Source organism: Thermobia domestica, chromosome 16 (assembly GCF_964235325.1).
Source record: "Thermobia domestica chromosome 16, izTheDome1.hap1.1, whole genome shotgun sequence".
NCBI classification, from domain to species: Eukaryota; Metazoa; Arthropoda; class Insecta; order Zygentoma; family Lepismatidae; genus Thermobia; species Thermobia domestica.
This window is the reverse complement of record NC_137469.1, coordinates 175,269,258-175,296,246: the sequence shown is the minus strand read 5'-3', so window position 1 is coordinate 175,296,246 and position 26,989 is coordinate 175,269,258. Positions and strand designations below refer to the sequence as shown.

At 36.8% G+C, this 26,989-nt stretch overlaps 1 protein-coding gene across 6 annotated transcripts in view; it reads left to right on the top strand.

Annotated features, from left to right (window-relative positions):
* Positions 1 to 26,989, top strand: part of Rbcn-3B (WD repeat-containing protein Rbcn-3B) — a 334,889-nt gene that overhangs the window by 217,071 nt on the left and 90,829 nt on the right. For all 6 annotated transcript variants that reach the window (XM_081743283.1, XM_081743279.1, XM_081743282.1 and 3 more), the window contains one exon: positions 18,125 to 18,334. In XM_081743283.1, coding sequence (XP_081599409.1) covers positions 18,125 to 18,334 — 210 coding nt within the window. The remainder of the gene's footprint in view (positions 1 to 18,124; positions 18,335 to 26,989) is intronic.

Below are 26,989 nucleotides of genomic sequence, written 5' to 3'. Positions count from 1 at the left end.
CGAGAAAAAAAAAAACTTATTCAAGAATAAAATAGCCCCTCTGAATTTTTCCCAGAGAAATCACTTATATCATATAATAGGGTTATTTCTGGAAAATTGATTTATGAAATGGAAACAAAATTGTTGGAGCTGTTTTTGAAAAGATAGGACTTTTTTATTTTTACCCTTAAGTAAACTACCCTTATTTTTAAGGGTAGAAAGGAAATTCGAAATCTCCCTTCCCCCGCCTGGAGGATCATAGAAACCTTAAGGGTCTTCACTACAGCGAAATTAAACTACTGTTTTTAGAGTTTTTCTGTAATAACTTCAGAACAAATAAAAATATTCGAAAAGCAGAAACGTAGTGAACTAGACAATACGATTTTGCATGTGATACTGTTATCACAACTATTCTATCTGCTTTCGATTTGCAACTGTAGATAGATTTAACATTTTTTGCGTGTTCTGTAAATAGCGGCATACCAAAAACAGATAGATAAATTGTGGTAAAGGTATCAGATGCAAAATTGTATTGTCTAGTTCACTACGTTTCTGCTGTTCGAATATTTTTATTTGTTTTTAAGATATTACAGAAAAACTCTTAAAATTCGTGGTAGTTTAATTTCGCTATAGTGAAAACCCTTAAGATACCTGATCACTGCGAAGTTAAAATACCGCTGCTTTTTCCATCATTATGTGATATCTTCAAATAGATAAGAGATAATCGAAATGTGGAACAAGAGCGAGCTAGACAATATTATTTTGCATGAGGTACCGTTATGATGAGTTACCTAGTAGCTTTCCGTTTGCAGCCATTTATAAACGCGAAAATTAATGCCGATTTTCTAAATGGCTGGAAATCGAAAGCAGATAAGTGAGTCGTGATAACAGTATCTCCTGTAAAGTAATATTGTCTAGTGAGCTCTTGTTCCACTTTTCGATTATATTTTATCCGTTTGAAGGTATCTCATAATTACCGTAAAATTAGCGCTGGTTAATTTCGTCGTCTTAAACTCAAAATCAACTCAACCCAATCCAATAATTATTCAGATATTTATTCGAACAATTATAGAAATTGATAGGTCTCGTTGAGCTTATGCGTAGTTTGCGAGAAAATTGAGAATAAAATCAAACGTACGGTAAGTATTTTGTAAACCTGAAAAGGGTCTTCACTACAACGAAATTAAACTACTGCTAATTTTAGAGTTTTTTTCTGGAATATCTTCAAAACAAATAAAAATGTTCAAAAATCAGAAACGTAGTGAACTAGACAATACGATTTTGCATGTGATACCGTTATTGCAACTCATCTATTTGCTTTCGATTTGCAACTGTAGTTAGATTTAGCATTTTTTAGCGGGTTCTGTAAATAGCGTCGTACCAAAAGCAGATAGCTGAATTCGTCGGTGAAGGGGCGAAGTGGCGTATCTTGATTTTTACGATTTTTCAGGAGAACGATTTAAAGTTTTTTGTTGAACATAATACCTTCGTGTTCATTTGATTTTTATTATATAAATTTCAAATTTTGTACAATGAGAGTATGATTATTGTTACATCTAAGGAAAAAGTTACGTGCTAAAAATGTTTTAATTTCTACTGGAAAACTCTGCTGGAATGTGCTGGAATCACTTACGCCCTTTCGCCTTTTCATTTTAAAGATCAAGATTAAAGTTACGCCCCACAAATAAATGTGAAAAATAAGATTGGTCTGGTATGTAGAGATAGTTTTTATAAAATTTCTCCGTTAATAAGAAGCATTTAATAATTATTATATAATAATATATTTTTACTATTATTATAACTTTTTATTATAATTGTTATTGTAATAACTATTATAATAATTGTATTATATTGACATATTTATTTATTGGCGATTCATACAATCATATCTATTACCAGTGCTGCTGAACATAGTATTTGAAATAAATGAATAAACTATAGAAATGAATAATGGATAACGAAATTCAAGATATAGTAACACTAGTACAATTGTAACATGAAAACTGAGAAAAACTATATTACTGTAAAGTCTGTTACAATAGCAAATTTTAAAGAGTTTTTTTGAAAATAACTTTCAATGTGGAAGATTTTTGTAGAAAGACGCAAACTCGGGGTCTCTCACTAGAGGCGTATCTCCTTCATACAAAGACATTAAATCCGCATACTTCTGTGGTGGAATCTTGGGGGGATATGAGTGAAGACACTTCGGAGTTTTGGTGAATATAACGTTCCTTGGTAGCGAGATGCTTCGATAAATCATATTTAAATGGCTGTCTTTGAAATAAATCTTGTCTGGTTGATCCTTGTTCACCATTAGTTCTCGTATGTCTGTCCAGTCAATTCCTTCACCATTATCATCCTTCCTTACAGATAGGATCCTCAGATTAGAAGCGACATCTCGGAAATCCAAGAAATCATTGTATCCAAGAGAATGCACAGTATATGGTTTAGCAGATCGTGCAAGTCTAAAAATTGGTAGTAGCTGTGCTGGAATGAAGACATTTCCAGCTGTTTTTAGTGCCGTCGAAATGGTTGAATGAACAGAGTCCCCTTCATTCTGTCCGTGGTACCAATCAATAAATTTAAAGTTATTACTCTGATATGCTGCGCCGTAGTAACAGTGTAGAGCATCATGGCTGCAACTATTGAGTTTTTGTTCTGCCCTGTACAACCATCAGCAAACAAGTAAACTTCTTCAACTTGTTTTTCATCCAATTCACGAAGAAAATTGTGTAGGCAAGTGGAGATTTCGCATGCACCTCTATGGCTTGCTCCTTCGTGCCAAACAAAACATTGACATTCCCTTGTCTTCAGATCATACACAGTCAAATTGTATGTTGATAGTCGTCTTTTATAAAATAGTTTGCTTTCATTTGAAATTGGAAGATAAATGACTTGTTGCAAATCAAACACTGCAGCATCAGTCTTGCATTGGAAGTCCGGTGAATATTTAGCTTCCATTTTCTTCCTTCTTACTGCATCCTTCTCGGCGATATGTTTTTGATATTTGTCAGCTAGTTCACTTTTCGTCTGTTCATCTTCTTCCAGAAAGTTGCTACACAGACCACATGTATCCTTTTCGGTCGATGAAAAGAAAGGTTCATGCTTTTGAAGATTTTTCTGTATGTCTGGTAAGTTTGCAAAGGAGTGATTTCATCTTTATGATCCTGAATGAACATTCTATACATTTTACTTTTTGTCAAATCTGAATGCAGATATTGTCTTTTCGTATCTTTCCTGCAGTAGTGAGATTCGACTTTTGGAAATCTCTTTATGCGTTCTGTTATCATTTTCTCTATTAGTTTATCCCTTTTTAGTTGGCTCTGACGTCTTCCTCCTCTCTTTTCTTTCTCAATGATACCTGAGTCTCTTCTTTTAGCTAGAGCAGTTCGCACAGTTTTCTCTGATACTGAAATTGTGTTTAAAAACATGGTTTTACACACGGACACTCCTTCTTCCTTCTTTGGTAAAAAGTAATAATTTGTTTTTGATCTTCGAGATTCTTCATTTTGCGTAGTTTTGTGTTCAACGTCAGAAATCTTTACATATCTGTTGATAAATTCTCGCTGAAGTTGAAAGTCACCACTCGCATAAAAGTCCTGATTTTTTTTTTTTTTTTTTTTTTTTGGTCTTTCCGCATCTGTGATTTTAAAGTATTCTTTACCAAACTTTTCACATTTTCCATCACATCTTGCTTTCACATTTCTTCCTGGAACTAACTTCTTTGTGTATGGGCTAACATACGATTCACCCTTGCTTCGTAAATCCTTGGCAATACTTCTCTTTCTCTTCCGACAACCTTTTTCTTCACTCAATAAATGCTACTCTTTTCTCGGAGATCCTTCCATTTCGTAACTTTCTGGCTGTGGATCCACATTTACATCACCTCCGCATTTGTCTCTCACTTGTGTCCTCACATTACACGAATGTTCAAAAAGTTCATGCTGATTTTCACAATTCAATGGTTTGTCGAAATGTCTCCAGCACAACAACATACTGCACAACGGACATACACTGAACACTTTCCTTTGACAACCTCGTACTTCACACTCCGCTTTATATGTTGGATCAAGGTCAGAGTCGTCCCCATCACAATATAGAATATCAGTGGGATTTAAACATAAATTTTCGTTTACTTTCTTTCCTTGTATTAATTGTATAAGGGGAACATCATCTTCAGAATTCTCACTTTCAGTGTCACCACTTGTTGCAGTTACATTTTTCCTCATTTACACGTCGGAACACTCTGTGTCTTTCACTATTCCACAATACCACTTTCTATCCGGTAACCAATACATTTTCACACGACAACCAACAGTAATTTCCTTCCCTGAAACACACACCAATTCCTTATCTGCTACAACGTTCAGTCCTCCAGTATCCCACTCTACTAGCACATCCATCTTGGTAACAACTTCCTCCAACAAAAGCCAGCTGCACAATGCTATTATTCTATATTCTAAGTTAAGAAAACTGGAATACGATCATACATCAGTACAGAAAACTGAAGGAGACTACTACGTAAATATTCTATTGTTACTTTGATTGAATTGTTTCCGCACTTTTAAACAAAAGAAACCTTGGCGAATTGTCAACAAAGCTTAAAAAATATGTTTTTTTCTCTTTCTGTGGCGGCATTGCCGACAAAGACTTTACCAATATAAGCTTACGCCCGTACGCGGTTTTATTTCTTAGCAGCTACTGAAGAAACAAAAAAATGGCGAACGGGCTTATCTTACTTACGCTCCTTCGCAGATTTTTTTTATATCGAAAATTTCAAGATACGCCAAGAGCTAGGTGCTTTATCTCCGGAACCAGTGGGAATTCAGCCACGAAATTTTGACAGATAACAGAGGTGGTTAGTCATATATCAATGGTAGTCATAACTCAAAAACGTAATTTTTCAAGTTACGCCACTTCGCCCCTTCACCGACGAATTGTGGTAAAAGTATCATATGCAAAATCGTATTGTCTAGTTCACTACTTTTCTGATTTTCGGATAGTTTTATTTGTTCTGAAGATATTACAGAAAAACTCTAAAATTAGCATTAGTTTAATTTTGCTGTAGTGAAGGCCTTTAAACGAAAACCAGCCCATTTATTAAGATGAGAAACTGATATTAAAATATACACTCTTCATTATGACACTAGTGGGGATTTGCACGAGACAAGCTAAAACTCGACTCCACTCGAATTCGATTCGAATTTCGAGTCAAGTCAAAGGTAGGTCTAATTTTCTCGAGTCGAGTTCCGAGCCGAGTCACCGTTTTTCAGGTCGAGTTTTTAGTCGAGTCGAGTTTGATAAATGGCTCGCTCGTTCAGCTCGTTTTGAAATTAGGACCTGAATACAGGCCCGTATCCAGGTGGTCTAGGGGGGCCGGGCCCCCCTAAATTTTTGCTGGCCCCCTAAAATTTTCACGGTAAGCTTGCAAACAATATGATTGGATCGCGCCCCCTAACTTCATCCCCCCCCCTACATTTTTGGGCTGGCTACCGGCCTGCCTGAAAAGGCTGGTAAGCGACAGCATGAGAAATGTAAGCAGTAATGTGGAATACTTTTAGCGTTGCTCACAAGTGGGTACAATGCTCGGATTTCATCTCGTCTCGATAACGAGACGACAATAGATTTTCATAACGAGACAGTCTCAAATGTCGTGAGTACCAATATAAGTGTATACTGTAGTTCTTACCAGAGATGGAGTGGGTCAGTGGGTCGGTGGGTCAGTGGGTCAAGTTTTCTGAGTGGGTCAGTGGGTCGTGGGTTAACAGCATGTGACCCACCGTGACCCACTGTGACCCACCGACTCAGTATGATCTACCGACCCTCTCTGCTCACTGCATTGTAGACAGTATCTTCTGAAGACTGGTAAATTTGCCTTCGTTTTACTTTCAAGACCGTCATTTCCCTTTCTTTTCCACTTGTTTCTGTCTACTTACCTGAGGAGAGTATATCTAACCAAGTGAAAAAAGAACTTCAATCACTTTTGGATATTGATATTTTTAATTGTAATTATAGCAGTAGCTTATACTACTACTTGGCTTTCGAGACCTATGAGCGTTTAGAGGAGCTAACTACCGGAAAACTATATTTTTAAATCATATTAATATATAAATGATTATATAAAAAATTGAATGTAACTATGTGTGCCTGATCATGACGGTCAAATTGCAAAGTCAAATGAAATTACTTTTGGTATATAGTTAGGCCTTAATCCAAACTGAGATGTTATATTGCTTTTATTATAATGCATAATATCCTAAGGAGATAGAGAGGATCCGAATTTTTGCGAAAAAAAAATGAGTATCTCGCAAACCGTTAAACTTACGGAGCTGAAATTCAGTGTATTAACTCTTTATTGAAAATAAACAGAATGTGTCCTAGCATTTTTTAAAATTCTCCTTTGTGTGTGTATGGGGGAGGAGGCACTTTCTATATATGGAAAATTGGTAGTGAGTTGGTTTGTGAAAACGATCTACAGCGATCGATGTTATTTAAGAAAAAAAAATCAGAAACAAAAAATACAGTGCTTGGCTTCATATATCCATTGCTTTCTACTATAATAATTGCTGAAGCTTATGTTTATTATATGGAGCGCTTACAGCACAGGGCAATCAACCCAAAAACTTGTGACTAAAATAGGCATAAAATTTGTACTGTAAGCTTAATTACACGGAAATTTTAAGTTTGGATTGTACGCATAATTATATGGAAAATTTTACACTCTTTTCCCTTTATGTTGGTCTACTTACCTTGATTTGGAACTTTCAAATTTCATCCTTTTTTCCACTGAAAAGTGTTGATAATTCAACAAGGAAATAATTATACTATGATAATTGAAATTCATCGTAATTTGGCACATGGCAAACAGCAGTGTGGTAATTGAAGAGGAAGAAGGAGGGAAATTCCCATTCACCTCTGAACACTCCAGGAACCTCGTTCCCTTTCTCTTTCTAGACGGGGGAGGGAACTTGGTAATGGAACCAAACCTTCATGTGTAATTACAAAAAATAAATTTATAAATAAATACGAAGTCATCAGTTTATCAGTCTTTAATTGATCATTTATTCACAAGATTCCCTATCGAAGGCGTGAGAGATGAAGTTTCTGTTCTCCATGAGTCGACATTGCCAACTGACGTGGTCGATATGGAAAAGATGTTGTATGGTGATAGAGAGATTATACTTCTTGCTGAGTATTTCAAAACTGAGCGAGAAAAGTCGTTATCAGACTTAAGTATAACAAGCAGATTGTCGATGAGGAGTTGCAGAAATCGGGTAGAAGTATTATCAATTTCCACGACAGAGTGGGAATGGGGATTTCCGCTTATGAATTTACAGATGACTGATATTAGAAATAGACTAAGTGCTGAAACATTGTCTAACTTGTTGTTCATCAATGTTAATGGCCCACCGCTAGACAAGCTCAAAGTAGACGAGCTAGTTATTTCTTGGCTGAAGGATGGACATTATTCCGCTGCGGATGATTTACCACGAAAAAGTTACCAACAGGAAATAAACCCGATTTCAGATTTGTTTTAAGGTGGAAAATTACGAGTTATGGAAAATGTATACTTGCAGTACTACAAGTGTTGGCTTGTTTGTGTTATTCAATTTTGTACCTAATTTTTAATAAGTCCCTTCTTTGCTTTAGGTAAACTACTTTGAATAAATATTCACAATAATTGCAATTATGATATATTTGTAACTTAAATTTAACGTGGTGTTTTAGTGATTACACAAATTACAATTAGGAGCATATTTTATGGAGATGATCTCAGATAGGGTACCGGGCACCTTTATAAACTATGAAAAACTGATTTTTCAAGTTTTTTCTGAGAAAAATACTGTGAACTGAGAAACCATAACTTTTTCCATATTGTACAGGGATATTTTCCTGCGAATAGAAGTTTCTTTTGGAATACATTGAGAAATTAACACTTGCAAGAATACTCTTAGTACAAGTATATTTTAGGCACACACTAATTCCCCTCCCCCCTCGAACTGTTTCAATTTCCTCACTGACAAACACTTTACCATTTTATATTGTAAAGGTCAGATCCACCGTTATTGTAACAGAGTGGTGCTTGAGCGATTGACTAGAAATTCAAACTCCGATTAGTGACAATTTCAGTCTTGTTTTATTTAGTGTAAACTCTTTGGTCAGTAAAGAAGAGGCCGTGGATCGTGTTCAGAGTTGATGACGATGGATTTTGGTTAGTCAGAATAGGTCACAGTGGATGAGAGTGGTTCATGGTGGGTGGTGAGTCATGGTGGGTGGTGGGTCACCGTGGGTGATGGGTCAGAGTGGGTCACGGTGGATGGTGGATCAGAGTGGGTCATGGTGGGTGGTGGGTCATGGTTGGTGGTATGTAAGAGTGGGTCACGGTGGGTCGTGGGTCAGAGTGGGTCACAGTGGGTGGTGGGTCAGTGGGTCGTGGGTCAAGTTTTCATTGACCCACGCCAACTCTGGTTCTTACCATCAAGGCTGAGACCTGTACAGTCGAATTTTTGAGCCCAAGCAAAAACCCAACCCGGATAGTGATGTCCACCGGCCCGGCTCGGTTCAACTGTGCGAACAGCTCGAGCCGGCTCGGTTGCAATGAGCCATCGACTCGGCTCAATTGAGCCGATGGCTCGAGCTGGCTTGGTTCGCCTCAGTTGGAGTGAGTCGTCGACTGGATTTGGGATGGGCCATCGGCTTAGTTCGGCTCGCACGTGCCGCCAACTCTAAACCAGAGCAGAGCAGTTTTGAACATGTTTGGCCGGTGCCCTATAACTTTCAACAATTTTTGGCTCGAGCCCAAATACTTGCGTCTCCGGAACTCAAACCCAGAACCTGGTAAACGATTACCTTGCCTTCTAGACTTCACGACTACCAAGGTCGGTAGTCAACTAGTTTTTAGTATTGAGATGCAAACCGCTGTATCTTTCATGTTTATACACGATCTTAATAATAATAATAATAATAATAATAATAATAATAATAATAATAATAATAATAATAATAATAATAATAATAATAATAATAATAATTTGTAGTAGTATTATTGATAATATTGTATATGTAGAATACTTGAAGAGAGTACTTGAAACAACATTTGGCTCGTTTTGGTTCGACTCGACTCGAAACTCGACCAAAATTCGAGTTGAGTTGGAGGAATTTTTTCGAGCCGAGTTCTCGGGTAGAGTTCAAAGATGTCTGTTTCGAGTGGAATCAAGTTTCAAAATAAAACTCACTCGTGCCCATCCCTAGATATTAGTGAGAGGGTATGCATAGTATGGTTAATAAAATATAGTCCGAGTTATGATTAGCTCTTAAACATTAATGTCTATTTAACTTTAATTCCTGTTCTGTTAAACTTCAATTTCTAAGTATCGAGCAAAGGTAAAACAAGACATATATCAGGTGATGGATTACATAGAATTTTACAGAATGGCATGCTTAATTGTAAATTTTAATGGATAGTTTCCGAGAAAATTGACAAAGAAAGAACTTTTCTGGCGCTAAAATTTATGTCGTTCATGTCCAATAATAATTGATAGCTCTGCTAGAAAAGATTGTTTATAGCAATATACAGGGTGAACCTGAAAGATGTGCACAAACACCGGAACTGCGGAGGTGATTCGTGAAATCAAAAGAAAACAAAAAGTCATGTTATATATTGTCGAATTCCGCGTCGTATACGAGTGACAGTGGTGCTAATTTAGAATCGAAAATCGAATCGTGACAATTCCAGCGGTACAGAAAGATATGCACATACTTCGGGAGGTGATTCGTCACATCAAAAGAAGACCAAAAAATCATCTTGCATCGTGCATTGATGTGCACATCTATTCCGTTCCAATTGTCAGGATCCAAGTTTCGATTCCAAGTTGGCACCCCTGTCAATCGTACACGAGGCGAAATTTGACAACATGCAAGAGAACTGTTCGTCTTCTTTTGATGTGACAAATCACCTCCTGAAATAGATGCATATCTTTCTGTTCGGTTCCAGTTGTCACGATTGGAGTTTCGATTCCAAGTTAACACCCCTGCCAATCGTACACGACGCGGAATTCGACAATATGCAAGAGGATTTTTTGTTTTCTTTTAGTGTCACGAATCACCTCGCGGAGTTTGTGGATATCTTTCAGGTTCACCCTGTGTATTATCTGTTAATTATCAGATCGACTCTTAGCAGTGATGGGACCACGCTAACTCAGTGGCAGAGCGCTTACCTCTGCTGCGTAGGGTTTCTGGTTTGTGGTCGGTAGCATCGTGTCATTTGGTTTTCTCGGGGTACTCCCGTTTCCTCCCGCTTTTCATTCTACCAATTATTCCATCATTCACTTTCTTTAATAATCGTCTTCCATAGCTGAAAGGACATAACCGAGGGACGTTAAACTGAAAGATTTCATTTCATTTTTTTCCTAGCAGTGACAGACGTAGTCCTAACGCTACAAAAGTACTGCTAGAGAAAAAGTACTACTTTAATATCTTCTAATATTTCATTATCTTAATTCGATTTTGACTTAGGTTCGTGTGTTTTCCGAAACTAGTAACCATGGATAAAATTATATAGATCTACCGTAATCTTGATTTAGTAATGTAGGTAGTTAGAATTTCATATTACCCAAAATTCTGAGTACTTCAAAAGCGCTTACTTTAAAGTCCAATGAACATATATCTATGAGGTAACCAAGAAAGTTCTGTCACTTTTAGTGGATGTCTGTGTTCAATTGGCCTTAACACCGTGAATTGAATGCAAATGGAAATAAAGTGAAGATCAGTTGTTCTTGAGATATTCAACGCACTACCCGGTTTTGGCAGTTCAGTTACACTGAAAACTTGCTTAAGTACAGAGTGAACGTGTCTGACCTCCAGAGATGGTCATAATTGCGTGTATGCTGTACGAGTTCAACCTGGAGTCAAACGTCGCTGCTGCGGGGCGAAAAATACGCCAGGCTTTAGTGAGAGTGTCGTGACTACGAGGACAGTGCAGCGGTGATTTAACAGGTTTAAGGACGGTGACGAAACACTCGAAGACCAACCACATGCTGGAAGACCAACACAAGTACGAAATGAAGATCTTAAGGCAGCAATTGAGGCGAATAATGACCGAACATGTGGGGAACTTAGACTACAGTACAATTGAATGTGGGTGGAGAAACCATTTAGCAGCACCTCCATCAACTTAGGAATCACTACAAGTGGGGTGGATAGGTCCCCATGATTTGACTCCGAGCCAGAAGGCAACGCAAGCAGACACCTGTGTTTTTTTGCTGTCTTGTCTGAGGAAGGAGCCATTTCTCAACAGGGTATTGACATGTGATGAGAAGTGGATCCTGTACGAAGCACCACGGCACCGTTATCATTGGTTAGCATCCCATGAACCGGTTTCAAAACAGCTGAAACTAACACTGAACCAGAAGGTCCTGTTGTATGTTTGGTGAACTGCTCACGGCATCGTGCATCGAGAACTGCTACAAGCTGGTCAGAGTATCAATGCAACTGTGTACTGTCAGCTGTTGAGCCGTGTTCAGGAAAAACTCAAAACTCTGGAGCCAGCACTTCTGAATCGCAAAGAGGTCCTCCTGTTATAGGACAACGTTAAGCCTCACGTGGCTAGAATGACCCGGGGCACCGTTCTACGCCTTGGATAGGAAACACTATTGCATCCGCCATACTCCCCGGACATTGCACCGTCCGACTATCACCTGTCTTATTCCTTGGACAATCACACAGGACGCCAATTCAAATCCCTAGTAGAGGTGCAAAATGCACTTGATACTTTCTTCGCTTCATGCCCCATCAAGTTCTACCCCAATAGAATCCATGGCCTTCCAGAACGTTGTCAGAAGGTAGTCGATGTTGATGGGGACTATTTTTGATCTTCCAGGTACGGCTTAGGTGATATATCGCTGTTTGAAAATGGTGGGTGAAGAAGCGACAGAACTTTCTTGGTTGCCTTTATAATAAGAATATGTAAAGATAAACTCTATATTCAAAGCAATGAAGTCTTAGAATCATCTGCAGAACAACGAAATTAAAAAGGGATAAATATATAAATTTTAATGACATTACAAGAAAGAATACAGTTCTCCTGCGAGGTAGCATCTCAATGAGAAAACTTCGATAATAAAACGGGCCCTTACATAGTCCCGCGCCGTGGGAAATTAGCGCCCCGGGCGAGAGTATACGACGGCACCCTCGTACATATGAGTGAGGTCGACAGACCAACCACGAAGCGTAAGAAAATTTTCAAAATTAAACCCTGCCTTTCGTTGATTTTGAGCACCTTTTATTACTTTTTTCCTTCCATTTTATATATGTGCACATGCATTTTCTGACTCTGGTCAAATTAAATATTAGATTGAAAAATAGCGCTGTTAATCTAAAATATTCCAAGTAATTTTTTCTATCTTTTTTTGTTTCCTTTTTTTTTCTTTTCCCGAATGTTCCGCTCCCTTTGGCACGCGAGGCCATCGCCCCACTCGCTTCCTCCCTCCTTACAGCATAGCACTGCTCTTACATATGGCATATTCAGATGTTTCTTCCTCTGACTGGTGCCGGGTAGTTACTCTTCAAAAGTATTAACCCAAAATTAAAGCGCCTCTAAAATTTTTAATAATACACACTTAGGGTGGCCAGAAAGCAATGATTAAAAAGCCGGACACACTGACTTCGAAAGCCGGACTTTATAAATTTGTAAACCTTTTCCCCACATGACAACTCAGTTCATTGCTTTTAGGTATCTTTGTGTCAAGCAAGCTGGGGAAACTACATTTTAAAATAGCTGCATTCACATGTTAAAATTCCATGCCAATATAATGCTTTTCCCACCAAATTTTGGAACTTTAAACTTTTCTTACTTTACAACTTACAAGAGTGTACAGAAATAATTTGCAAATTCTGAAATGTCTGAGACTGGAGCCATCAGCATAATGGAAAGTTAAACATTTATCAAGAGACAGCTGAAAAAGCGTCCCGCTCGACTACTAAGCCGGACACGGGACAGGACCTCCAAAAGCCGGACTGTCCGGCCAAAAGCAGGACATTTGGCCACCCTATACATACTGTTAATTAGTTTTATTCTCTGCATCTCCTTCCTCCGTTAACACCACTACTTTCTTAAGTTTTAAATAGATAACGTACAATTTTTGTTCAACTTTAGTAGTGAATAATAGTTAATCTTTGGAGGATAATGAAAAATTATAATTTTAATTTTCCGCGTTGCTAAGATATGTTTTAATATACTTGTGAACTTGTGGTGCCCAGGGGAAAATTGTGTTATGTGGTAAAGCGGGAAAAAAGTCGGAAACAAGTGGATAGGGCGTGTTCCATGACTAACGGTCCTGTTTCTCTCGATTGCTGAAGGTCGTTCGTTCTTCGTGTGTGCACCTCAGTCTCGTAGGCATTTTTACAACTCGTCACGTGACACAGGAATGTACACCTACTGTTTAATTTTCTGGTTTTTAAATAAGAGTGTCTTCCGTTTCACTTCAAGGAGAATTAATACATTTTTTTAACTTTATTTCAGATCACATTATGCGCCTTTAACTAAAAGTATGACACTCCCATTACCCTTTCATTTCACAAAATATACCTGATTTCTGTTTTCAGGTAATGTGGAAATTCCTTCCTTCCTTTTTTCTTTTTTTTCTTTCTTTCTTTTTTTTATTATTATGGACATGCCAAGTGTCAGCAAGTTCTATACATAATATCTAGTTTTGAGAGAATAGATATCTTATGTCTAATTTTTTTCTCAATATTGACTTCGTCAGCTATTTCGATAGTTTGATACTTCTGTGTCAGATGCACAAATACAAATGTCTACTGTAAATAGCACCTTGGTAATACACAGTGAACAGTTGTCGCAAAACTCAAATTTTCTGTTTTGCTAGGGCATATTCATCGCTTCGAAACAGTTTCGTGAAAAATTCAGAAAACTGAACATATGACATTTGTGCTCTCCAGACTCGACATAACCTGTTGGACAATATTGTGACTGAAGACTAAGGGCGTTATACAGAGTCGTTTTGACGTTTGATTAGCGCCATACTAACGGTTTGACTAATACATAGTTATCATAAGTGTATTTAGAATCTGATTAGCACGTAGTAGTTGACTTTGTTAATCACATTAATTAATTTAGAGCAGAGAGTACCCTGATTTAGCCAGGATGAACTTACATTTTGAGAATACTGTCTTTCTTTTCTTTCACCTCAGCGAGTGAGTTAACTATGAAGCAGATATTAAGCCGAGTCTTCTGCGATAGCAGAACTGTTTCTTAAAGTGAACAGTGAGAGATGAGTAGAAATTTCCTATTTTCTGAGGGATACATACAATGGTCTTCCCTTATATTTACAACATAACCCTTCTGTTGTCACTAATATTAATTGACTTTTACTTATTCCCCCGTAAATACATTCCTCAGAAATGAATACGTTAATTATAATGCGATTTCGTAACTATTTTTAAGTTGTGGTGTCAAACCACAAAAAAAAAAAAAAAAAAAAAAAAAAAAAAATTTCGAATATCGTATTTCATATATTTTCATTTTTGTAGATTACGAATCTGCACTTCCAGATTTCCGTAGTTGCTACATTTATTTTTCCCACTCGAGGTATTGGGGTTATATTGGTTAATTATTCCCAAGTCAATTTATTAGCTGAATTCAAAGCAGACTCTGAATACTAAAAAGTACACCTTCCTTAGTACAGAGCGAACACGTCACTAACTAATCTCGTGATTAACATTTGATAAACGAATTATCTGTCAATACCGCCCTAGGCGTCTATGTTTGGCCAAATTAGGCGTGTTTGATATTAGGATTTAAATACAGACCTTCGGTATTTTTGAATATATCGGCCGTCCCTATCATGCGTGCAACACGTTCATTTGCAAAGAACGAGAAAAGACTGGCATAAGGTATACAGATTTTAAATATATAAAGATAATTTACTTAAAATAAATATTTATTGTTGAAACCTGAGTTGAGTTGATTGAGTTGATTTTGAGTTTAACGTCCCGTACAGCAGCAAGGCTATATGAGACGTGGACCTACTGATTAACGTGGAATCCGAACCATATGAGCTCCCGCCGGGAATCGAACCCGGGCCTCCCACGCCAAAGGCGCGTACGCTAACCGCTTAGCCACAGAGGAGCTCCTTATTAAAACCTGAATTCACGATAATAGTTTAATTTATCAATCCGATCGGTCTATTTCCATATTACATTCATAAATAATTTTTACGTTACGTTTGTTTAAGCTTGGTGGGCAGTGTCGACATCGTAAGGCACGACGTGACAAAGTAGATCAGAAACGAAATAAAATGATATCTTAAAAGTCCACCACAAAGTTCACTTGGCACAAGCTGGGATCGAACCACGGACCCCCTGCACCACAGGTGAACGCTGTACCACTGGGCCACCGTGGCCCCAAAGTAGATTAGTTGTAGACATAAGTATATAACTATATATAGTGAGGCAATTTGAAATTGAAACTGGAGCAATAGTGAACTGCTCTTCTTTGTCCAAAATCAAAATTTTGCAGTAAACTGTAATTCTGTAATGAGACGATTAGAAATATGGTGATACTTCTGGTCTAATGTAAACATCTATTAATTTGTTTAGTCCTGCGTCGACGGAGTCGTCACCCGCGCGCATAACGGCTTGGGAGATCTAATCAGAAGGTCTTCAGGTTCAAATTTTGATGAAACACATAATGTGAGGTTATTGGACGTTAGAATATATGGAAGATACATATTCATAAAATATTCTTATATTCTAATTCAAATTTCATATATATATATAGTTTAAATCCAAGATAAACATAACTGTTATCGTTCATTGCAAAATACTCTACATAAAATGATAACATCATCCCATATATTTCAATGTTTCCATGACTTTATTTATACACATTCCAGTTCATCCATAATGTTTTATATTATTATTATTATTTGTAAAACTAATTATTCTTTTCGGCCACATCATAAATAATATTTCTCTTTTCCTCTTAAACATTCATCATCATCTTCATTATTATTCATTGTATTATTTATATTCTTACTCATATCCATATAAATCTTTTATTTATTATATATTATATCTTTCGTTTATATTTTATTACACTTTGTAACTCTTTTCTTTTGAATAGCATAAACAACTTTTAGGCGGAGTAATATATTCCATTAAAATTCATAATAATAGAAACTTCTGGATTAAAACACGTATATCAGCTTGATATTATTTTTAGGTTGTAAATCATCTGTTATCATACAGGAGACATTGTAAGCATTAAATACATGAAATTTAGGAACTTATTTAATTTTGCATAATTTTGAAGTCAATCAATCCATTTATTGGCAGTGGCAGCACATTTATGGAGAAAAGGGAGAGGGAAGTCTCTCTCCACCTAAATTTGAAATTGTTACTGCATTTTAATTATCCAGTTCATCACAAATAATATTTCGTTATTTCTAGTTTACCTGCTAATTTCCTTTTTCAAATGCTCTTCCAATAAATTCTTCAATTTATATAACTCTTCAAACAAATTTTCAAATCTATTATCCTTACATCAGTGACGTAGGTTTTTTGTAACGTAGACGGCAACTGGGGCCTTACCAACTCGGCATGTTCATGACTTTAACTTCGACTAAAGATAGAAGAATTCAGAGTTTTATGTCATCGAAATATTTATGGTTATTGAGAAATTCGAAAAAATATATGAAGCTACTGGGCCTGGGAGGCCCCGCTTGCCCGGGTAAATTTTAATATATCTTGTTTATTTATTATTTTCGATTAGAAAACATTTTATTAAGAATTGTATCTTCTAGTATCGATCGATGTCCACATTGCCACATACAAAATTTAGTATTCCTGCAATGCGGCGCTGATGCACAATAGCGGGGCATTACAATAGAAAAGAAAGAGAGTGAACATAGAAGCTTTGTTACCTTGGATCATTAAAAGTACTACCCTCCTGCATACGTACATCGTTATGTCCTGGCCGTCAGTGCATACAAAGATTGCTGGAAGTCCTTTTATGGAATGCTGTTGAAAACCCTTTTTGTAGCCCTACTGATGATCGTTACGTCATCAAAGTACGAACCTTCGAATCCAGATCTGATTGTGAGTTTAGGAAAAAAAAAAAATCACATAAAGCCAGACGTGGTGAATAGGGAGGGTAGGACAACATATCCCCTTTTGGGACAAAAAAGTTTTGCACAATAACTGCCTTGTGACTTGGGGCATTCTGAAGAAGCATACGCCACAAGACATTACCCCGATACTCGGACCTCATACGTGTAAATACATTGGAGTAACTGCTTGAATACTTCTAAATGAGGCATTAACTATCTGTCCTGTGGCACGAATTCCTTATTGGAGTTATGCAAATTTAGGCCAGATTAGATGCAGTTTTAGCAAAAATTGCTAATCCCGTTAGTCACGATTCTGTAAAGAACGTGTGTTTTATGTGTATTTAGCCAAGATTGGAAAAATTGGAAAAGATACTGATGCCGATGAGGAAACAGATGATGAGCAGTAACGTGTCAATATTGTTTTTGCGAATGTGAGTGCAAAACAGAAAAAAAAAAAGTTTTCAATAATTGCTGAACAAGTTTGTTTGTGTATGTGTGTGTGTGTGTGTAGTACAAGACTGTATACCTACTTTTGGGCCACCCTATATACCAGTATAATATGATAATATAATATCGATAATGGATTGCTGTAAAACTGACGCAAGCAAGTGTTGTACCTTATTTACATTAAGGGGGGGGGGGAAGTACGAGCAGATCCACATGAGTATACCATTAATTCCAGCAGTAAGTTCAATGTTTCTTGATTTTCCCGTGTTTATTAATATTTTTTTTTTAATTCTTTAAAATCAATGTAGTGTAAGGTTTTCATTTTAGTCAAGGATGCGTCATACATTCGATTTTTTTTTCAATTTTTCTTTCAAGAATTGGGGGTGCGTCTTACATTTGAGGGCATCTTAGGTTCGCGTACATACAGTAATTAACTAACTTCCTTTTCGTAAGTAAATTTTCGATTCCTCCTTGCGTGTTTGTTCTTTAAGGTTATAAGCATTCATGTATTGAAATTACTAAGTCCCTGAAGTTACGAAAGATTTTAACCTTTTCTTTGTTTGTTTTTGCAGGTTCTGACTCGACCTCAGACTCAGAGAGGACGCCGAAGAAGCCGAGAACTTTGTTGGTCGAAACAAATATAACGATGGAAATAGCTCAACTACTTCTGTCTCTGTTACATGCCTGGGGAATGGATCCTGATCTTGATCGTGTATGTGAGGGAAAGCTTGGACTTCTGCGTCCAATGCTGCCTGTTTCCTTTGGAGTTCTTTCAAAAGGAGGTGAGAAACCCAGCTGTAAACCCTTTTGATTTCGCACAATTTAACTTTAAGTATTTATTTTAACATTGCAAAACTTGAAGCAGATAACGATCTAACGATAACATCTTTCAAACGTTAGAGAAACTAGAAGTTTTGTAATTTTTTTTAGTATCCCAATTTTTTTTTTAAGTATCCCAAATGTTAACATTGTATCCGTACGAAAAAGTGAGAAATTAATATAAGGAGTGTCTGTTTCGCTAAAAATGAGGAATTTACCATTTTAATATTATAATTTAATAATTCGTGCGTATAACAGAATTGTGCATCGTAATATACAACTCATAAGTCCATATATGGGGTGAGTCAAAATTATGTGAACACTATTTGAGAGAAAGCATTTCGTCAAGAGTTTCCGTTATACAGAGTCTCAACCTGCCCACCAGCACAATTAATGCTCATAAACCAACGTTCAACAGTACAATTTAGTGCCCGAACATACATTTCGGGGGGAATGTTGGATATTACCTCTTTTATTCTGTCCTTGAGTTCTTCGATGTTTTCATTTTTGTATTGTACACGCCCTCCTTTATCATATCCCATAGCCAGAAGTCATAGGGTGTGAGATCCGGAGATTGAGGAGGCCATGCTAACGGTCCGCCGCGACCAATTCAACGATTTTGGAACGTTTTACAAAGATAAGCGCGAACAGCACCAGCAAAATGAAGCCGTGCACCATCATGTTGAAAATAACGTCATCCGACACCTGTCATGAAAGTCAGGGAATTTCCTTCCAGTAGTCAGGGGGAAGTCGGGGAAATATCCAGATCAGTAGGAACCCACCTTTAATAATTCTGTGAGTGGAAAGTACCTCAGTGTTGGATACCATGGTCATGGTATGACTTGTTTCGAATGAATAGGAACAAAGTTACCAGAACTTGAAAATTTTAAATTTTTTGAAAGCCTCTAGTTCGAAAAACAAATGCTGGGATAAGTATCATATCTAGGTACTTGTATGTTTTGTAATGAATATGTAAATTATTTTGCCGTTTACAGCACTTCGATATCTAAAACCGTTCCGCTTAAATCATGTAATTGTGAGATCTTGTTGTAATTACAGTTACTAAAAGCTTATGCTTAATGCCATAAAAGAGAAAGAAAACAACAATCATTTTAAGTATTTTCCATAAATACGAAATTTTCAGCAGTGTTTCGAACTTGATCAATGTTTATCATATCTGCGGGACGGTTTGAGATATCGAGGTGCTGGAGCGGCAAAATAATTTACACTTCCATTGCAAACCATACAAGTAACTAAATATGATACTTACCTAAGCATGTTTTCGAATTAAAGCCTTTCAAAAAATTCAAATTCAACTCTGGCGCGGTGGCTCAGTGGTAGAGCGTTCACCTCTGGTGCTTGGGGTCCCGGGTTCGATCCCAGCCCCCGCCAAGTGAACTTTGTGGTGGACAAACACCGTGCTCGTGGGTTTTCTCGGGGTTCTCCCGTTTCCTCCCACTTTCTTCATTCCACCATTTCACTCATCTCTCATCATCACCGTCTCCTTTAGCCTAACCGGCATAACCGTGGGACGTAAAAAACTCAAAGATTTTTCAAATTCAACTCTGATAACTTTGTTTCTATTCATTCGAAACAACCCATGCCGTGACTATGGTATCCAACACTAATATGCCTTCGATGTGCATTATCCGGTTCATCTCCGTTATGTTGTATGTGTGACAGAGGCTTACAAACTTTGAACGTTTGCAACACTGACTAATAAATGTGATATTTTAAGTTTTCGTTTGCCATGTTGAGTTGAAATATGTAATAATCTGACGTAATGCCATTTGAAAAAACATAGGTTTAATACGTGCGAAGATGTCTCCCTGCTTATAGTTACTTCGTGCAAAGTTTCGGTTTTCTCCCTCTTTTAGTTTCTCCGTTATTACGGTTCAACATTATACATGGTACACCCTGTATATACAACGTGTTTCAGGATGATGTGAACAATTTCAACTTTTTTTTCTGTTAATTGTGCAAATTATTTAAAATTTTACACGTAGTTAGTACAACTGTTTGCGATAAAAATTCTAATATATTAACTCACAAATGCTCAATATGAACCTTTTTTGTTTTGTTTTGTGCAGTTTATGGGTAAGATGCGTTATCAAAAGCAACAATCAGAATATGGTCAGTTGCTTTTGTTGTGGAAATTTGGATACCCAAGATGCTCCTCCAAGTGAATGACGTATCGTACCAAAAATGAATGATATTCTGGAAAACTCTAGCAAGACCGGCGTGTAAGCAGTTGTGACGTCACCAATGACTTAAACGTCCAACATTAAATATATTTAAACCATTTCGGAAAATCTAGCTACAAAGAGAAGCTCGACACTTGATTGTCATATGGTATGACTCAGAAGATTTACTCAATTGAATTTCTGCTTCTGTGAATCTCTGCTGAAATCGAACGATTTCTGAAGCGATTCATCATGAGTGAGGAAACGTTAATAACCTACGACAACAATATGCGAAAAAGATAGTGACCAAAGCGAACAGAAGTTCAACAGTAAAGCCTACACTGACGCCCAGGAAGGTTAAGCTGTGCGTTTCGGCATTATGCATCCCGCTGTTCACTCTGAAGAAATAATGTTACCGCAATATATTATAATAAACTGCTTGAAGTGTAACCTTACCAATACACTCAAAAGAGTCCAACTTGGTCTTCTAAGATGCCGTAGAATGTTCATCATGATAAATGTAGAATCTGTACAGAAGACTATATTCAGACTCAGTCGCTCGAAACGGATAGTATTTAAACAAATGATATCAAAACAAAAGAAATACTGACCAAAGCTTTAACACACTCTGTATTTTAAACTATAATGTGGTACAGTTTCTGATATCTATCATATTCTTCATCAGATTAGAGATGCAAGGGCTCGGAAAAAAACCGGCTCTTTTGGAAAAAACTCGGTTTTTTCTGCTTCGCTTTTTTGCTTGGGAAATTTTGGGCTTTTTTCAAAATTCTGCTTTAAATTGATAAAGCAGACTTTGTTTCGCTTCTCTATAACACAAAAAGTCATTTCATTAGTGGTTGATGCTGATAATAATATAAAACCTCGAAAATAAACCATGAATTTCAGAAACATATTTCTAACAATTTTACTTCAACATATTTACATTATGAATTCCAAACGATTAACCAATGTATATAATAAGAATTTTTTGAACCTCTTATGTACAAAAGTAAGCAGGGTTGGCAAGAACCATGGTTGTTTTTGAAAATGCCAAAAACCCGTGTTTTGGTGGAAGTTTAAACCAGGTTTTTTGGGTTTAAAGCAGTTTTTTTGGGTTTAAAGCAGGATTTTTGATTTAGATATTTTGTTTTATGTATTTATATTACATATTCACAGAAATAAGTTTGTTTCGTCTTGGTGTTATTATGCAACAACGTGGTTATGCTGGAAGAGGTCCCATAAGCTTAAAGAAGTCCGGTCAGTAAATTTCTTAAATTGAGAAATTCCCGTCCTAGCCATCGAGAAAATCCCGTCATTACTTTAAATGTAAAACAATAACGGAAAAATCCTGTTATTGCTTTGCATGTAAAATTTAAGGTCAATGTATCATAATCAGTACGCTAAAACTGAGGTATTAAATTACAAATTTAATATGTAGATATCATTGAAAGTCCAATCCAAGCTAATGTTGGAAGCTATGTAGGCAGTCGATAAATTTTTGCCAATTTCTATCAATATATTTAAGCAACCCTGGCTTCTTTATAAAACAGGCATTCAGGCAAGCAGAAATATACAATTTAGTTTCAACATCCTTAGGTAATACCGATGTTATCAAGGAGAAGACTTTCGCTTAAAGTGAATCCGAACCGCTACTTGGATTACGCATGAAAGAAGGGTTGTGGTTCGACCGAGAATTGAACATGGAACACCTTAATTAAAAGATGAAAAGGAAATAAAACATGCAGATGGTTTGATATGTGGAAACGTCACCATGAAGTTCACACGATTCGCGTTTTTTTCTTTTTCTTTTTTTGGTTTAAACCAGTAATTAAAAAAAGAAACAGCTGTTGTAAACCAGCCAACCCTAAAAGTAAACACTTCTTTAAAAAAAAATACACAAATAACTAGCAAAATTGTATGTAGGATTTTTACTTCAAAATATTTCATACCCTCTTTTCGAAACCAAATAAGATTAAAATAAAACATAAGAGAAATACTTAGATTTATATGATACACTTAAAGGTTGCACATCTAAAGGCTTTTGGTTCTGTATATTCTTGAAAATCTACAGTTAAGTTTTATATAACCACCATCACGGTTTATCCCATCCTCAAGTTTTCTGAATTTTTAACAAGAGGGATTCAACATATCATTAAGGAACTCCCCCTTCCCCAAAGAAAAGGACTACGGAATATTTTAAAGTTAAGCTAAGCGTAAGTACAACTGCACAAGAAACGTGACTGTGTGATTAGCTTTTGCCCTTCTATTGTGAAGTCCGGGATTCAATCCAGCATTCGATCATTCTGACAAAGCTTTTCTTCATTCCATCTGTGAATGTAGAAATAGTGCGTGTACTGTACTGTGAGTTGGCCGACTTCCTTTCTTATTGTTTATAAATCGTTATTATTACTAATTACTAGCAGTGACGGATTTGCGAAGGTTAGGAGGGCGGTCTTTCGGACTGAAGCCTGTTCCCCAAAATTACGGAATGTTTAAAACAAACGAAATATCTATTAGTTATGCCTTTACTCAAACTTTAAGCTCCCGTCAAATAAAAATTACTAATGTTTAGAAAAACTAAACATTAGTAAGAAAAACCCCTCCCAAAATACTTTTCTAAATCCGCCACTGATTCCCAGTATAAAATGATCTTCAAGGTTGTATCCGGAAGATTATTGCTAAACATATAAACGAAACGAAATATTAGTTATGCCTGTACTCATAAACTTCAAGCACCTCCCAAATAAAATTAGGGCTTTTTAGAAAACGAAACAATCAGAGAAACCCCTCCCAAAGTACTTTTCTAATTCCGCTACTGATTATTTGTATAAATTGGTATTGAAGGTTGTTTCCGGAAAATTATTGCTAAATCATTGCACAGCTACAGTATAACAGAAATGTGGAAGTATGGTTTGACGGATATATATTGAAAAACGTACGCTTTGACGGATATATAGAAAAACGTAAGTTTAACTTTTGCGCTAGAAGCTAGAGTACTAAGCTCTTAAAAATGAAACACGGATGACAAACTAAAATGATCTAGAGAAGAAAAAAATGCCGATAATTCAAAAGTTAAAGTTAAATAGCCTCTAAAGTTGCCCTGAAATACTACATTCTTCATGTTAGCTTTAATTTGTAAAACATGTGGTTCATCCATCTTGTTGGCGAATTTCTGAGCGAAATATGGCGTTTAGGTCATGGAATTCTTATCTAACTATAGAATATACTATAAGAAAGCTGTTTAGATAGAAAAATCATGAAAATGAAAAAAAGCCAAAATTTCCAAAATTCTCGTTTTTGTCCCAAAAAAGCCTGCTTTTTATGTGAAAAAAAACATCGATTCAAAAAAGCCGGCTTTTTTGCTTCTCTACATCAGATACTATATAGACACTATAGAACATAAATTAATATACAGACACACACACACACACACACACACACACACACACACATATCACACATATATATATATATATATATATATATATATATATATATATATATATATAGTTATCCTTACAAAAAAGTCTAAATTCTATTGGCTGAAGCCTTCAGCTAATCCCGTAGAACCCCGTCTTCATTTTCCTACCAATCACGTGCCACCGCGGGGGTATTCTACCACAAGAATAGCGACGTGGATGGGAGTATGAGGAGGAATTTCATAACCAATATGATAACAATAGAAATGCTGGGGGACGAAGAGGAAGGAAGGAAAGAGAGCATAGAGAGATTCTACAGACAGTTAGAGAAGAACGGTTACAGCAGGAAGGAGTTAGAGAGGAAAGAAGAACGAGGAGGAAGAGAGGGAGAAAGAAGGAAGAGGATGAGAGTGGAAGATGGCAAATGGTATAGAAAGTGTGGGAGAAAAAACGGAGAAACTGAAGAAGTTACTTAAGAAAGGAGAAGTCAGAGCTTATAGAAGGAGTAGAGAAAACTTATTTAGATCAATAAAGAAGATGATTAATGAAGAGGAAGAAAGGATTATCTACAGGGTATGATATGGAGACGGTGATAAGTCATATGTAGGAGAGACGGGGAAGAGAATGAAAGAAAGGATAAAACTACATAAAGATGATGTGAGGAGAAAGATACCAATGTGATATACAAACATGTTAAGGAGAGTAATCACGAAATTAACTGGAATAAGACGGATGTATTGGAGATAGAGAAGAGAATGATAATAAGGAAGTGGTAAGAAGCAGATTGGATAAAGAAGATAGGAAGAAATAAGCTAATGAACTGGACAGGGAGCTTATCTATTAGTAAATTATGGCAGATAATTTTGGATAGCATAGACAGGAAGATGAAATTGAAAAAAGGCCTTTATGAGACCAAAAATGGCGGCACGAGCTTGGGTGGAAAATGGACACGGGGACCTACGAGATTGGCTGAAGACTTCAGCCAATAGAATTTAGACTTTTCCATAGTGTCTATATAGTGTCTGATGAAGGATATGGTAGATATCCGAAACTGTAATACATTATAGTTCAAAATAGAGTGTGTATTGAGGCTTTGGTCACTATTTTGTTACAATATCCAATCCAAAACCATGGATAGTGTTATTATAGAAGTGATATCATTACGGAATAGATAGATAGATATGCCTTTATTTCATCCGGCATCTATATTACTATATAATATGTAATATGCGACAAATGCTAACATACATAATGACTCCATATACTAGAAGACACTCATGTAATACACATTTATAGTTCAGCCTAATTAATTATAGTACACTAAACATAAATAAACATTATCACACACAATACACAACAAAATAAAGACAATAATAGCTCACTTATTGTGTACAAATGTTGGCTATATTTTCAGAAGTATTCATGTCTCTACGGATATGTTCTATCTTGCTTTTACGAGTGAATTCGTCAATGAAGACATTTTTAGTTACTCATTATGACATGTATTACTCAAAATAGCAGAGCATTCAGAAGTATGATAAATACTACTAAAGAAGAAAATTCATTTCCCGCTCGCATAAAACTCCGCGAACTTCTTTTACAGAGTTCCTATTGGTCAGGGAAGTTCAGGGAAAAAGACTGGACATCAAGGAAGTTTTATAAAATACACCCTCCATTCCAAAAGAAATCGAACGTTTTAAAAAAACAAAAAAGCAATGTACATTTTGGAACAAATCATTTTTATTAATCAATGTATTCCCCTTCTGCATCGATACACATATTTGCACGCTCCAACAAGTTGTCAAACGACTTCTCCATGTCCTTTATTGGAATGGTCTTTAGGACGGCGGTCGTCACCTTCTCAATGGCATCAATCGATGCGTGCCACTTTCCTTTCATCGCCAAATGCTGTTTCGGGAACAGATAGAAATCGCACGGAGCGAGATCTGGTGAATAGGGCGGATGATGCAACCGAATAATGTGATTTTTGACCAAAAATTCAGTTACAAGTCGCTAACGATGTGATGGTGCATTATCGTCCAAAAGAGTCCAACTGCCGATTTCGCGATATTCGGGCCGAATACGACGAATTCTTGGCAGCAAACGCTTCATGACGCCCAAGTAAAACTCTCCAGTGACTGTCTGGCCGGGCTGAACAAATTCTTTGTGGATAATTCCTTTTGAATCGTAAAAACAAATCATCACCTTAACTTTTGACTTCACCAAGCGACTTTTTTTTTGGGGTGTTCCTTCATCCGGCGCTCTCCATTCAGCACTTTGCCGCTTTGTTTCGGGCTCATATTCAAAACACCACGTCTCGTCACCAGTTACAATCGATTTCAAGAAGTTTCGATCCTGCCGAGCACTTTTAACGATGTCTTTGCAATGCGCAATTCGATCAACTTTTTGGTCTTCGGTGAGTTTGTGTGGTACAAACCGCGAATTAACCTTCTTAAGGCCCAAAACTTCGGTCAAAATGCGGTATGCGGCTGTTTGAGGAATGCCTAATTCCATTTCAATAACTTTCACCGACGATTTTTTGTTATGTTTGATGAATTCACGCACTTTTTCGATGTTTTCTTCCGATAATCCGGTTCTGGGACGGCCTGATCTTTCGTCATCATCCAGCGTCTCTCTACCCGATTTGAATCGCCTGAACCACTCGTAAACTTGCGTACGGGATAGACACTCATCACCATATGCATTTTGTAGCATTTGGTGCGTTTCACTAAAAGTTTTACCCAATTTAACACAAAACTCAATTGCAGTTCGTTGTTTGAAACTCATTTTCCGACCGATGTACACAACACACTGACAGTTGAAACGCAATAACTTTGTTGCCGTGCATCCAAATGTCATGACATTTATACCAGTTGTCAATGAGGGACTACGTCATCTACCGGTAAAATATTACAACAGATGGCACTAGTGGTACTATTTGTTTTCAAAAATTGGGTTTCTTTTGGAATGGAGGGTGTATGTACCGTGTCCTGCGAAAACGAACTAAGCGCCACTT